Source organism: Heliangelus exortis, chromosome 8 (assembly GCF_036169615.1).
Source record: "Heliangelus exortis chromosome 8, bHelExo1.hap1, whole genome shotgun sequence".
Taxonomy (NCBI): Eukaryota; Metazoa; Chordata; class Aves; order Apodiformes; family Trochilidae; genus Heliangelus; species Heliangelus exortis.
This window is the reverse complement of record NC_092429.1, coordinates 18,876,699-18,891,005: the sequence shown is the minus strand read 5'-3', so window position 1 is coordinate 18,891,005 and position 14,307 is coordinate 18,876,699. Positions and strand designations below refer to the sequence as shown.

At 41.1% G+C, this 14,307-nt stretch overlaps 2 protein-coding genes across 9 annotated transcripts in view; one reads left to right on the top strand and one right to left on the bottom strand.

Moving 5' to 3' along the window:
• PLPPR5 (phospholipid phosphatase related 5) overlaps nt 1-14,307 on the top strand; it is an 89,429-nt gene that overhangs the window by 56,330 nt on the left and 18,792 nt on the right. Inside the window, exon 6 of one of the 5 annotated variants that reach the window (XM_071750914.1) lies at nt 6,400-7,159. The exons of the other annotated variants lie outside the window; for them this stretch is intronic. Within the exon in view, the coding sequence (XP_071607015.1) occupies nt 6,400-6,408 (9 nt within the window). The 3' untranslated portion in view covers nt 6,409-7,159. Of the gene's footprint in view, nt 1-6,399; nt 7,160-14,307 lie in introns of those variants that run through there. 5 annotated transcript variants of the gene reach the window in all.
• SNX7 (sorting nexin 7) overlaps nt 11,942-14,307 on the bottom strand; it is a 37,049-nt gene continuing 34,683 nt past the window's right edge. For all 4 annotated transcript variants that reach the window (XM_071750902.1, XM_071750903.1, XM_071750906.1 and 1 more), the window contains one exon: nt 11,942-13,153. The gene's annotated coding sequence lies outside the window, so the exon portion shown is untranslated. The remainder of the gene's footprint in view (nt 13,154-14,307) is intronic.

The window sequence follows — 14,307 nt, the reverse complement described above, 5'->3', positions numbered from 1 at the left end:
AGCTCTTCTGCAGCTGTTAAGGCAGCCAAAGTACAAGTGCTTTACATGTAACAACCTGGCATGCAAATGTTACTATTTAATTTTTTTTTCAATTAAAGTAATTCAATTATTCATTTAAAAACTAATAATAGGGAACTATTAATTTAAATATGACAGATCAGGAGTTAACCTGTAAAGAAGTCAAATACGGACATCATCTGATCTTCCTTCTTATAGTATCACTTTCAAAATTAGTTTGATCCTTCACATGTGTTACACAAACCCATCTTGTACCCCTGTCCACGGGGATAAACAAATGTGGAAGAGGATTGAAGGCTTAACATGGACTTCTTTGAACTATTTGAACATTTTTGTTTGTTTGTTTAGCATTGCTTCTTCTTAAGATTTGTTTTCTTTGCCAAATATAATTCCTTCCTGTATTAAAAACTATGAAAACTTTCTTTTTTAGTAGGAATGTGAACAGTATTGACTATTCAAGAAATTGCAATACAATGAAAAGACAATTTATGGCAGTGCTAAACACAGAGAGACCATAAGTAGCTTTATAGATTACAAGCATGTGAATCACTGAAAAGAAGTGTATCAAGGCTGGGGTGCAGTTAGGGAAAATGTGTTTTCAGGGCTAGAGGTGTTTGGCAGTTGCTAGAAATCAGCTATAATCCTGATATTCTCTTCAGTGTTTAAGTCATATAACATTTACACTTCCTTCAAAAGGAAGAGGTATGCTGTGGAAAGAGACATAATCAGTTTTTATATTGATCTGCAGTTTACTCAGGAAATTTGATTGTTCTAGGATTTGATGCTTTTCCAATAATTCATAAATGAGAAGCAATAAACTGGAGCAAATCTGATTAACCTCAAACTTAGTTTTAGGAGGATCAATTGTATTCCAATAAAATAAGTACATTGTTATCTCTTCCAAGTGGGGTTTTTTTATTTGGAAAGGTGCAGCTTTCTGAATACAATATGGGCAGATCTGCCTCAGTAACATTTTTGGCTTATAATAGAACAAATAGTTTGCCACAAGACCCAAGAGGATAATGTTTTGGGGCAAATTACTGAATTCCTGTGGGTTATTTCGATGTAGTTAATTACATGTACAGTTGAAAGCTTGAGGAATTCTATTCCTCTTGGCAAAGATTCATCAGTGCATGAAATTGTACAAAATGCCCTAGATTTTTATACATGAGATTTCCTTATTTACTCACTGAATTTCAAAAAACCTTCCTCACTTGTACTTCCCTGTGTAATTGTCTTTGCTATAGGAAAAGTAGTGTGTTCAAAGACACCCATTTAATTTTGATAACATTGGAGCTGTAATATTTTTGTTTCTTTCTGATCAGATCTGCCTGTTTCTCTTAAGTTTTTGATGAAGTACATTCCCATAACAAATGCCACAGGCTGCAGAATCCTTGGTGTTAAGATGTTGCTCTGATTAAGAGATAGGCAGCCAGAAATGCGTATCCTCAGATGTTGAGCTGGAACTTTGATTAGTCACAAACAATAAATACACAAGCCACATCAAAATATCTTCCTTACTCATAGATAAATATTATGTGTCATGCCTGCCTTGTCTGCAGTGATTCCTCCTGTTCTCTTCAAAAACTATGAGCAGTTGAAATGTGGCACAGTGGCAGCAAGCAGTAAAGAGTGGTCCATGAAATATTGTGTCAGTTATGCAAGAATGAAGGACGTACATTTATCAAGTGCCTTGCATAGACAAAAGCAGCTGCAACTTACTTGGGGCACTCTTTTTAATATTAATTTCTCCCCCAGCTTATACAGTGTTTCATAATATCTGTGTAGCTTCTTCAAAGCCCCATCCAGCTGTGTAATCTTTCTCAATGGGGTGCACAGGCCAGTATCATTATATTTTTCAGATGCTTTTGCAAGTGATCTCATTGCTACCAGACCTAAAGTTGGTGCCTGGGGGCATGCCAGGTGGGAAGTGCAGTTCCAGGCTTCCTCTAGCACCGCCTGGGCTGGAGCACAAGGTGTTCTACATGGAGAGCTGAGGCAGGTCCATGGCAAGAAGCTTCCAAGTGCCAAACTATCAGCCCACCAGCCATCCCCACCCCTCTGGGAAACGTGTCTGGGTCTTGCACATGGCTACAGAGAGTTTTACAGAGCCCTGCAGGGTCAGTCACACCTGGGTAGAGATCACCAAGGTGTTAGGGCCATAACGACTGGGCCAAGATGTCTGGTGAAATGGGTCCACCTCTGAGCTGGAGTACTGTAGCATGGAAAGCTGTAACCTGGTGTACTGTGGCAATGAATGGCTGTGCTGGCAAGCAGGGATGATAGGCTGCAATAGCTTTGATGCTGTAATAATCCCTATAAGGAAAAATTAATCATAACAAGTATACAAACATTCATTGTGGGTTTTTTAAGCTATTTTTTATATTGTATAACTACTTTTTTAACAGAGATAGCAATGTGAATAAATCAGCATTCTGAACAAAATCTAATGTCATTAGGGATCTATTTTACAGTATAATTTCAATCCTTAACCACTTGATTTACTTTCTAGTTAGTAAGAAATCCATCATGTACTCAGAGCAAGTACTGCAAATTTCAAGGAAAGAGGGGAAAAAGAAAGAAATTACGTTGTGCACATAAATACTGAAGCTGAACCCCTGATTTAAATTCAAATCTCAGCTCAGCCTTCTCTGAAGGTGCAGCTGGCACCTCATACTATAAACACTTAAGTCTCCTGTTGAATTTATCTTCAATGTCCACAATGTCTACAGACTTTATTTAGAGCTTCACTTCTGCCTCAATGCCTGCCCATGGTTTTAGCTCTCCTGCAGAGTTCACAATAGTCCTGTGTTTCCCCGGCTGCATAGAAAGTTCAACAGACCAAACCTGCAAACATCCCGTGTATTTAGCTCTCTGCAGCTGTGCAAACAGCACAATGCATTTTCAATATTCTGCTTTATGCATGCTCAAGGATAATTGAACTTCAAAGCAACAACTCTGCTAATTCTTTTATGAAGATGCAAATTACCAGTGTGACTTCCCACCAGACTGGGAGCTTCATGGAACAATCAGTCTGATCTAAATCCACCCTGAGGCATGAGCACAGCTGGGGGTATTTCTGTGAGTCTAATATATACTTTACTCAATGGCAGGGTGCAAAACTAATAGTAGCCTGGAGTTAGCAAAGTTTTAACATTCAAAACCCATTACTTAAGTTACGTCACCATATTACCTACATTATTTCAGGAACTAGGGCTTTGGTTCTGGTATTACTTACAGGGAGAAAGCATCAGGATAAAAATTTAACCAGGGAAAAAATTCAATGTCTTCATAAATATTTACTATGGAAAGATGTAGTGTTAGTTCAATTCAGTGTCTTTCAGCAAAAACATGCTCAATGGTTGTTAAAGTGTGTGGCATATTTGTCTCCACTATATATGTTTTGCTGTCACCATCCATGCTTGCTGGGCCCTGGCAGAGGAACCTAAGGAGTAAAGGGTGGGACCAGTTCCATGCATGCTGCACCTCACCTGAAAAAGCCACAGCACAGGCTCTAGGGATAAACCCACACTTGTAAAGCAGCAAGCGTGGGTGGAGCCCTTCTTAAATCTTCATTCGAGAAGCCAAGCCATGAATGAAAAATGATGATAAATGTTTCTTGGTATATTCTTTAAAATGAGGCTTAACTTGATAAATGCTTGGCATTTTCTCCTCTTGACCATTACCGTGTACAGCCAGCTGCTAAATGAAAGGCTGAAGAAGACATTAAGTGCTTCAGAGGCAATCAAAGCAATTTACCATCTTGCTTTCCAGTTCACAGAAACAGATATGAAAGTTTAACATCTAGCTGTTGGGAATTCCAAATCTAATTAATTGAATTTAGAAAATTAAGGCCCAAGAGGAATAAATGGCTTTGGTTATGCCTCCACACTTTTGCCTATCTCCACAGATGCACCTAAAATTAGCTGAAATAACACTTTGTCTTTTTTTTCTTTTTTTTTTAATTAAGCAAGTTATTATGAACACTTGAAAACAAGTGCAAATTTCAGCCTCAAAATGCAGTTTGAATTTCAATGGAAGGCCACATAAAAACCTGTGGCCTGCATTTCCAAGTAGCTGGTAATTTGTGAGTTGTTAAGCAAATCTTTTATACAGTAAGTGCCAAGGATCTGCAGCTTGAAATTTTGTACCTTTTAAGGTCCCTACATCTGAAATTCATGGGTGGGTGTAGAGGGAACTGTCTGTCTGTCTGTTCTCCATTCCTAAACGTAGTTGGGTTTTTACATGTTTCAGGGAGTTGCCAGTTTCTTCAAGAGAACTCAAACAGGACAGCCTGTTAATTGTGTTTGTAGTTAATTGTCTTTGTAGTAGCTACTGTGGGGCTGTATTTTGGATTTGTGCTGCAGTGTTGAGAGCACAGAAATGTTTTCAATGGCTGAGCAGTGCTCACACAGCATCAAGGCCTTTTCTGCTCCTCATACCATCCCACCAGTGAGTAGGCTGGGTGTGCACAAGAAACTGGGAGGAGGGACAGCCAGGATAGTTGAGCCCAGGGATATTCCAGACCATATGACAGCATACAAACCAGGGGAAGAAGAGGGAAGGGAGGGACATTTGGAGCTATGGTTTTGTCTCCAAGTAACTGTTAGATGTGATGGAGCCCTGCTTCCCTAGAGATGGCTGAACACCTGCCTGCACAGTCTTGAAGGGTTTGAGATAATGACAGATTTCGTTGGAGTGTACTAGGTCGATTTTATAGCTATTACTGCTTTTTAGCTCTGAATTGGCAGGCTTCTGTATTTGCCATGGGGCTTGCTTGTCATTTAGAGTCTACTGCTCACTAGTGGCTGCTTTTTGCTTTCGCTGCTTGCTGTACTGCTTATCATCTTACTCTGCTGTGCCTGGGAACATTCTGATAACAGCAATAGCCATACACCTGGGCTGTCAGATGCCCAGGGCATCACAGTCGTTTCTGTGCTGCTGTGCTGGACAGGCTGGAACTCCAGTGTGAGTTCAAGTTGAAGGGACTGTGACCTGTGGATGAGTCCACGCTGCAGCAGGTACATCTCGAAGTGTCTGTGGCCATGGTTATGCCTGTTCCACAGCAAGTATATCTCTGAAAGCACTGTGGCCCAAGGATAAGTTCTCAGTGGAGAGGGCACACCTCAAAACATCTGTGCCTGAGTAGAAGTCCATGCTGCAGAAGGTACAACTTGAAGCATCAGTGACAGTGCATGAGGTCTTGCTGGACCTCAAAGCATGTAGCCATGGATAAGCCCATGACAGAGTGGGTGCACAGCTGGAGGGGCTGCAGCTATGGGCAGGGCCATATTGGATTTTACTTATGAAGGGACTGTGGCTGTGGGCCATGCTAGAGCAGGTATATCTCTGAAGGCACTGTGGCCCATGGATAAGGCCACACTGGAACAGGTACACCTCATAATGACTGTGGCCATGTGTAAGTCTATGCCACAGTAGGTATAGCCCTGGAGTCTGTGGCTCATAGGTCAGGCTCCACTTGGAGCAGGTGCACCCTAAGGGACTGTAGTCTGTGAGTCAGTCCAAGGCATAGCTGGGGCAAAGGGAGAAGTTTTTTGCAAAGTTAAACCTAATGGTCTAGTTCAAAAGGACCAGAGGTCAAGATATAATGGATACACCTCTAAACTTTGTAACCTGGGATTTGAGATGCATCTTATAAGAAGAACTATAGCAGGAACCACCTGAACCAGTAGTAGACATTGGTGAGACACTGAAAGAGGTTGCCCAGAGAGGTGGTGGAAGCCCCATCCCTGGAAATTTTTAAGGGCAGGCTCCACAGGGCTCTGAGCAACCTGATCTAGTAGGAGATGTCCCTGCCCATGGCAAGGGGATTGGAACTGGGTGATCTTAAAGGTCCCTTCCAACCCTGAAAATTCTATTCTATGAAGACAAGCCTTAGAAGAGCCAGTGCAAGTTCTTAGTTGCCAGCTTGGGTTAAACTATGACAACAGCAAAAGGTGAAGCATGAAATGAGATTCTTTTCCATGGGGTGGTTGTAGCAAGAGTTACTCCGGGCAGCTCATATTTTTGTACCTTACTTGCACTAATGCTGGGGCATTAAGAGGTTATAGTGTGGAATACCATTGTTCCCTTTGAAAACCAGTCAGATTTTACCAAGAAGAACCCTCTCCTCTCTGTGCAGCACCAGTTCTGTGCATAAGAGCCAGAGTGCCACTGATCTGGCACAGAAAGTAGGAGATGGATGTGGAGTATGTGGCATTTACTTATTTATTCATTATCTCTTTTTTTTTCCCCTTCTCTTGTCTTTGATCAGAGACTCCCGACATTTTTTATTCTACCTCCTTGTGCTACATTTCCCAATCTTCTTTTCTCTCCTGAGTTATTTCCTCTGGGTCTTTTTTCTTGTTCTTTTTTGCACAGCATTTTTGAAGCAGAAAATGCATCAAAGGTGTTTCAGGTTGGAGCTGAACTTTGAAGCCCACAGTCTCTGAGGGACTTCAGGGCTGAGGTGGATTCACTTCCCTCCTTGGTGAGGAGGGCAGGTGAACCTGGTGTGTCTGACTGGCTGGCACTTGGCAGGCTGCCAACAAGGAGACAACGAAATTAGAGTGGTCTGATAGGAGCTGCCAGAAAAGCACCACAACCTGATACCTAACCACTGCTGCCATTGCTCTGCCTTACTTATAGAAACACAGGTACTTTAAAGGCAACCTGAAGTTTTTCAAAGCGTCAGTATGTGGTTTGCAAGTAAGAGAATTCTGTGAGTGATAGAAAAAGCCCACTGTAACAGAGATGATCTTGTAGTGTCTTACTAGCACACAGCACAGAGGTGAGCAATGGTGACCTTCACAAGCTCTGCCAGGGCAGTGCCATGGAAACCAGTTGTGTGAGCTAGGGAGGGAGAAATGGGGAGGTGGGGATTTTCTCTGCTGGGACAAGGGCAGGAGCACATGTGAGAGTCCCACTGCAAACACACGTGTCCTCACCCCTTTCCAGGAGTTTACTGTGCCACCAAATTATCCTCCAAATAGAAAAGAAATGCTAAAAGCCAGTGCAGCCATGTGCAAGCATCCCTGAAAGACGTGGCCTGCTGGCACTTCTTTAAATCTGGCATTTAAAATTGCTCAGACAGATGGAACAAAAGTATGTAATAAAATGTGACATTTTATTTTATTGTCTATATTTGTTAAGTGAATTCTTCTGATCATTCCCACTGTCGGTTGCACTGAATGTGAATCAAATTCTGACAATTTGCCGTTTATAAAAAACAACTCCAGGGGTCAGACAGAAAGTAATTAATAATTACAGGATACATATTCATCCAGAGAATCTGGCTAGGGTGGATGACAGCTCAGCCTAACAGAAAAAAATGACAGGATTCCTAAAAGTCACAGCTTTTCTAGTCAGTCATTTGCAAACTGATGCTTATTACCAACTGTCTGCTTTGTGGTCTTTCTTTTATAAGTTTCTATGTATTAAAGTTGTGTTAGAAACCGGGAACTCTAAAAAACTCTATTTGTCTTACTCTCTTCCATGAGCCACTGGTTTGCTTTGGTATGTAAGTGCACCTTCTCTCTGTCCTCTTCAAAGCACAGCTCCATTTGATTCTTTCTGTCTCTCCCTCTTTTTCACTCCCTGCTGCCCTGGACATACTCCCAGAGCCTCTGCAAAGCACAGGTACAGTTGGCAGCTCTCACACACTGCAGCAGATAGCAACACTGATTTAATTTCCATTTTTTTATTCAAGAGAAGCTGAGGGTCAGCACTGTCTGCTAAGCATTGCTAACAAAAGGAGGAGGTGGAAATTGGGCATAAGCACAGAGCGAGCACTGACACTGTGAAAGCTTGTCCCCCACCACTCCTCTGCAACTTGGTCAATGACTTCAGCATTAGTTAATCACTTAATGTTTAATTAGTGGTGAATTTGGAATATTAAGCAGTGTATGGTTGAAATGACAGGTAGCAAGTGAATTAAAACCAGCCTTCTCACTGCAAGAGGAATGTCACTGGGAGGTAACTTTAACAGTATTTTGCACACAGCTTTACTGCCTTGACACCTTCCTGGGGCCTAGCCGTGAGTTTGGGATGACTGCTTGCTCCCACTACAACATGACTAGCTTGCATCCCTAGGACATACCAAAAATACATGTGTAGGGGTAAATAATTCCACTGTAAAAGCAAACAAAAGTCCCAACTTCAGAGCAGGAACTGCTGTTTTAGGCACTTAATCAACAACAACGAAACACACCCCAGCCTTGAAAGCTGACAATCTAAGGAACTGCAGTATTTACACAGATGTTTGCACAAATGGCTGGGGAAAATAACCATGCTAGTACTAAAATTTGTTCTTATTATTTATGACACAAGTTCCCTCACTGAAGAAGACAAAGTATCCACAAAATGTACTGCCACCTCTTTATGAGGTCCAGAAAAAAGTTGGAAGCTGGGGATACAATGGATAGGTTTGTTCAAGGATCTTCCCTTAAACATCTCCTTAACAGAGGGATTTGTAGTCTGGGACACTTAACTTGGCAGTGGCTGCTCCCCTGATAAGAGCAGATAGTGATCACAAACCCAGCTGCTTGCTGGTGGGGAAAGGGGCACAGGACCTGCTGATCCCTCCAGATTTAGAGCTAAAAGCCCAGCTCCTCACTCCCCAAAGTATGGCATCCCTCATCGGTGTAAGCACAGTACCTACACCCTGGCTGCCACTGCTGGCTGAAAAATATACGATTGGATATAAGTGAAGCTGCTTCTTGGCATCCCCGCACTGCAGGCTCGATGCTGCCCTCTCACTGCTGCCGGCATCCATGCTGCAAGGGAATCACTCCTTGGTTGCTCCTCATATCCACATTCTCTCTTTCAGGCTTCCTGAAGGCTGGCAGTGTAAATCATATGTACAATATTTTGCTTTTAAAGAACTTGTCACTTGGGGTAACCTGTGCTGTTTGATGGTGCTGAGGAACAAAGGGAGTAGCTGAATGAAGACAGCACGGGCAGCCTCTCAGCTAAGCCCAACAAGCAGGAAGCTCCCTGCAGACAGCATGCTCACTGCTAAATAGTTTGGTTTGACCACTGATTCTCATGTCCCTCCTTTTCCGAATCTAAATTTATGCATCTCTTTGGTGTGTTTTTTGGCTTGTTTGTGTTGGGTTTTTTTAATGTGTTCATCAGAACTTTTAAGTGAACAGTTAGGAGTATTTTCAGGCAGCCAGGTGCAAGTGGGGACATTTTTAGCAGCAAACACAGGATCAGAGGAAGAGCTTCCATCAGGGAGCAGTTGGATACGTGCCTGGTGCTTGCCACTTGTGTTTTTGGTTGCACCTCTGAACAATCCATAAGCCAAGATTTATTTGCAAAAATTATTCAGCGACACATTTCAAATAATGAATATTTCAAGTAAACCATTACAGGCCATGCTTGAATAGGAAAAGAGGCAAAATAGTTGATAAATTATTCATGCAGCTTTAACACTAATGTAATAAATATTACATGGTGTCAGAGAGAAATGAACGGTTTTGGAATGGAGAAAGAAATTAGCTTTGAAGGAAACACCTGAAAATTGAAGAAGGTAAATAAACAAATCTGAGATACATGAATAATAATGAAGAGACTAACATGAGAAAATAAAAGGAATGACAGCTATGAGTCACTTTGAGAGGCAAAATACTCTTCTTTAGTTCTTTCTCTACAGAGGATATAGCAGCTTTGCAAACTCTTCAGCTCTGGTTAAAACAGAGCAAAGGAAAGTAAAGAAGGCCCCCCGCAGAGTTAGTGAGTATCGAATAACATGTTACTTCAATTTTGCATCCTTTTCTATCACCTTAATACTGAATTAGGAAAATAGGAGTGTATATTTTTTAGGGACAGATTTCATAAGGCTTCTATTGTGCTCTGGGTAGGCATATTCAGGAGCACTAAGTTCTGAGGTTTCAGTCAAATATGCTCTGATATAGCTTATCAAGTAACAAGGTCATGAATTCCTTGATTGCTCTTCTGCTCAGGTGTAGTGTGTACAGGTTCTCACTGGTCTTTATTCTAGCATTTAAAAAAAATATTTTTTTCAAACTTATTTTTGTGTACAAGAGGGATTTAGCTTTTTTTTCCTTCTAAATTCCTTCCTTTCTTTTCAATAGTAAGTAGAAGATTAGAGAGGAGAGAGGAAACAAGCTAGAAAACCCCAACAGATTTTGAAAAAAATAATTTTTCTAAAAGTGGAAATGGAGACACATTACACATTTTTCCCCCTATGGACTTGTGCTTCTCTTAACCTCAGAAATAACATATTAAGATGAAAAGTTTTATGTTCTTCATTTCCATAAATGTCTCATTTACAAAAAATCTGTCATGGGCACACCAGTCTCCTCCTCATTGGACATTTACCAGCCTTGGCAAATCAATCCATCTTTTGCACATCTGTTCACAAAATGTAATTAGTTATACCCATATGCTGCAGAAGTACATGATAAAACTTAGGAAACAGAAAAGGCCAAGAGACTTGACAGCCTTTCTCCTACCTTCTGCCTGTATTTTGTCAGACGCAGAAAAGTGAGAAGCTTTTCTTGCCCTCTGCCACAGGGTGGGGATATCACTGTGTCCTAAGCAAATTGAAGAAATTAAGCAAAAGCAATTTATAGCAATTTATTCTAATAGTTTTGGTTCTGTTCACTTGAGAACAATCATTTATAGTGTGAAAAGATGTAATATTCACCAAATAGACATACTTTATTTCACTGGTCATTCACATATGGACTTATTCTTGCAAAGAAACGATACATAAGATGGGCAAGGATCCTCATCTGCAGCTTTGTGACATGGGAGTACCAGATGAGAAGCTCTTGCTTCACAAAATTACATTCATGTAGCAAGTATGGAAACTTTAAGCTTGTCAATCAGCTTTTTGACAGCCTTTTGCTGGCAAGTGGTGAAGGACAGAGAGACTACAATCCAAAACCAAGCTATGTTTCAGAAACTAAGTTATTTCAGTGGCATCTTGGTTCCACTTTGTTACATATGTATTGGAATCATAGAATCATGGAATAATTCGGGTTCGAAGGGATCTCTAAAGGTCACCTATTCCAAACCCCCTGCAGTGATCAGCAACACTCTCAATGAGATCAGTTTGTTCAGAGCCTCATCAAGCCTCACCTTGAATATCTCCAGGAATGAGGCCTCAACTACCACCCTGGGCAACCTGTTCCATTTTTCCACTAACTCATGGTGAAGAACTTTTTCCTAACATCCAATATAAATCTACTCTTCTCTAATTTAAAACCATTGCCCCTCATCCTGTCACTCCATGCCCTTGCAAACAGTGCCTCTCCAGCTCTCCTGTCGGCTCCCTTCAGGTACTGGAAGGTCTCCCCAGGGCCGCCTTTTCGCAACCCCAGCTCCCTCAGCCTCTCTTCATAGGACGTGTTCCAGCCTCCTGATCATTTTCATGGCTCTCTTCTGGACCTGCTCCATCAGGTCCATGTCCTTCCTCTATTGAAGGCTCCAGAGCTGGGTGAAGTGCTCCAGGTGAGGTCTTACCAGAGCAAAGTGCAGAATCACCTGTCTCGATCTGGCCACGATTCTTTTGATGCAGCCCAGGATGTGACTGGCCTGTGCTGCAAGTGTGCCCTGCTGGCTCATGTCCAGCTTTTCATCCACCAGCACCCCAAGCCCTTTTCTGTAAGGCTGCTTTCTAAAACCTCGTCCCCCAGGCTGTATTGGTAGTGGAGATTGTTCCGACCCAGGTGCATGACCCTACACTTGGTCTTGTTGAACCCCATGAGGTTCACTTGGGCCACCTCTCCAGTTTGTCCAGGTCAATCTGGATGACATCCTGTCCCTCTGGCTTATTGACAGCACCACTCAGCTTGGTGCCATCAGAGTAGTTCTCTGACACACTGCATTAATTTGTTGTGTATGTTGTTTAATGTCTGTACATTTTTCTTAAAAAAAGACAAACAAAATCAACTTTAAAATAACTACCATTTTTTTACTTGAGTAGCGGGTTCAAAATCAAAGGTGCTCTATCCCAATCCTTCCACTTTTCCTCTAGGATTTATTTGGAAAAAAAATACTAAAAGCTATCCTAATTATAGAGATTTAGCTTTCTTTATAAACTGACTATTTTCAGATCTGTTTATAAGATCACAATATAAAACACCAGTGGAAAACAGTGTAGATTGATTACATCCTTCTCAAGAGCATGTAGCAGTAGAATACACATTTGTAGCGGTTACACTGTCTATAATTAAGGCTTTGTTGCTTCCCTTCTAAACACATAACTGCTGCTAGAGAACAGCTGAGATACTTAAAAGACAATGGAAAATGCTCCCCCATCAAAAAAAACCAATCATCCCTCAGCATTTTAGAAACAAATAGCAGAAATACTGTGGTCACTGCCAAATATAAGAGTAAGTCAAGATACTGATTGTATTTTTCTGTTCCAGTTTATTTTTAATGAGCACATTTACCCCAAATACTACAAGTAAAATTTGAATGTTGCTTAATTGAGAGATTTTGTATTAGAACAGCTGAATAATATTTGGTCTTTTCATTAATTTGCATGGATTCTGGATCACAGCATAATGATGGAGTTGTCAGCAATAAGATCAGGAATATTCACATGTCCCGGAATGGATGACCAGACTGGAAACCAAAAGGCACAATATAAAGACACTTGCATGGTTAGAATTACATAGGGGACTCAGTTCTGCTCTGATCTCACATTTTTTAAAAACTAAAATTAATACTGAAATGTTCCTTGCACTGATCAGCTCCCTGTACAGATGAGTGAGCTAAATGTCAGCTGCCAGGTTCATGGCACATGGCCATGCCACGTGTCACTGTGCTGTCCATTGTATGGAGCTGTACCTGTATTCCTACAGCATTGCTATAAAATAGCTGTACTACCAATAATGAAGTAGAACAGCCTTACATTTGGATCTGTGTTATTGAAGAGAGACTCCCAAGGAAAATCTTCACAGCCTTCCAGTTTATTTGCTCTAAATAAATACCGAGATGACATATTAAAAAGCAGATATGAAATTATATTGTTTTCCATAAATCTCATCCATATGACGTGCTTCTAAGGACAGATGAGCATATGTAGAAATAACAATCAGCTTTGTCAAACTGCAGACAATGACTTTCTGAGGAGTGAAGCTGGAGTTCCCATAGCGACCTTCAGGCACAACACACATTCAGAATAGGTAGCAAGGCATATAAAGCAAGAAGAGGAACATTTCAAGGGTTAAAATTAAATACAGTTTAAATAACAAAATCAAATCTCTTTCTAATGGTATCCAAGATGGTTTTTTTTTCCTTCTGTACTATTTTTTTGATCTGCATTCTGAAACCTACATATAAATTTCCATCCAAGTGACAGATGCTTTGTACCACTCACAGAATCACAGTTAAGGACAGTGCCTCCTTTTGCTCCTTAGCATCTCTCTGGCACTGGGACAGCTCTGGGACCAGCAGAACCAGGGTTACCTGTCCCCAGTACCTGCCTGGCTCCCAGCCCTCCTCAGGGGCTTGTGTGCACTCTCCCAGTGCAGCTATAAAAGCCCTTATGAAACCTGGGTAAGGTGCTCAGTGGGTGAACAGGAACCAGTGTGGGACATGTAGGAAGTGGCTCTGCAGCTCTTAGGGTAAGGGTAAAAAAAAGTAAAAACATCAGCAAAGGTGTTCTATTGACATCTCTGCCTTTTAGCCACTTTGGGCATGACTTTTCTTTACCTTGCTTAAAAGAAGCTGGCTCAGAGTTGCCAGTTTGACACAGTAGTGCCTTTCTGTATTAGATATTCTGGATAGGGCTGATGCTGGTCTGTACTGAGAGTCTTTCTGATTCACAAAAAAACACAGAAATTAAGAAAAGACCTTCATAAACAAAATGTTCTAGGTTCAGTTCTCAGCAGAGTATACTTCTTCATTTGCATTACCATATATGACAAGATGAGGCACAACCGTATTTGTAAAATATTTTAAAATTCTTTTAAAAATTAGCGTGCTATAGTACACAGTCATCATCACAGAAGACTGTTAGTTGTTTTTTCTGCTTTTGCACCCCCCCTTCTATATTTCGTCATTATTTTTCTTCCCCACAACGAGATATTAACAAAAAATGTGCAATGACAAGAATAAATCAACATGCTGAAAGGCATCAATAAATATTGAACAACTTACTTGATTATGTTAAGCTGTCACAATTAATCTGCTTATCAAATTTGTACTGTCCTCTCAGTGAATGAATACATAGTTTTCAAAGAGCTATTCTCACTTAGCTGTTTTCTCTCAAACCCATTTACAAATCTTTCTCCAACCTTGCTTTTAGCC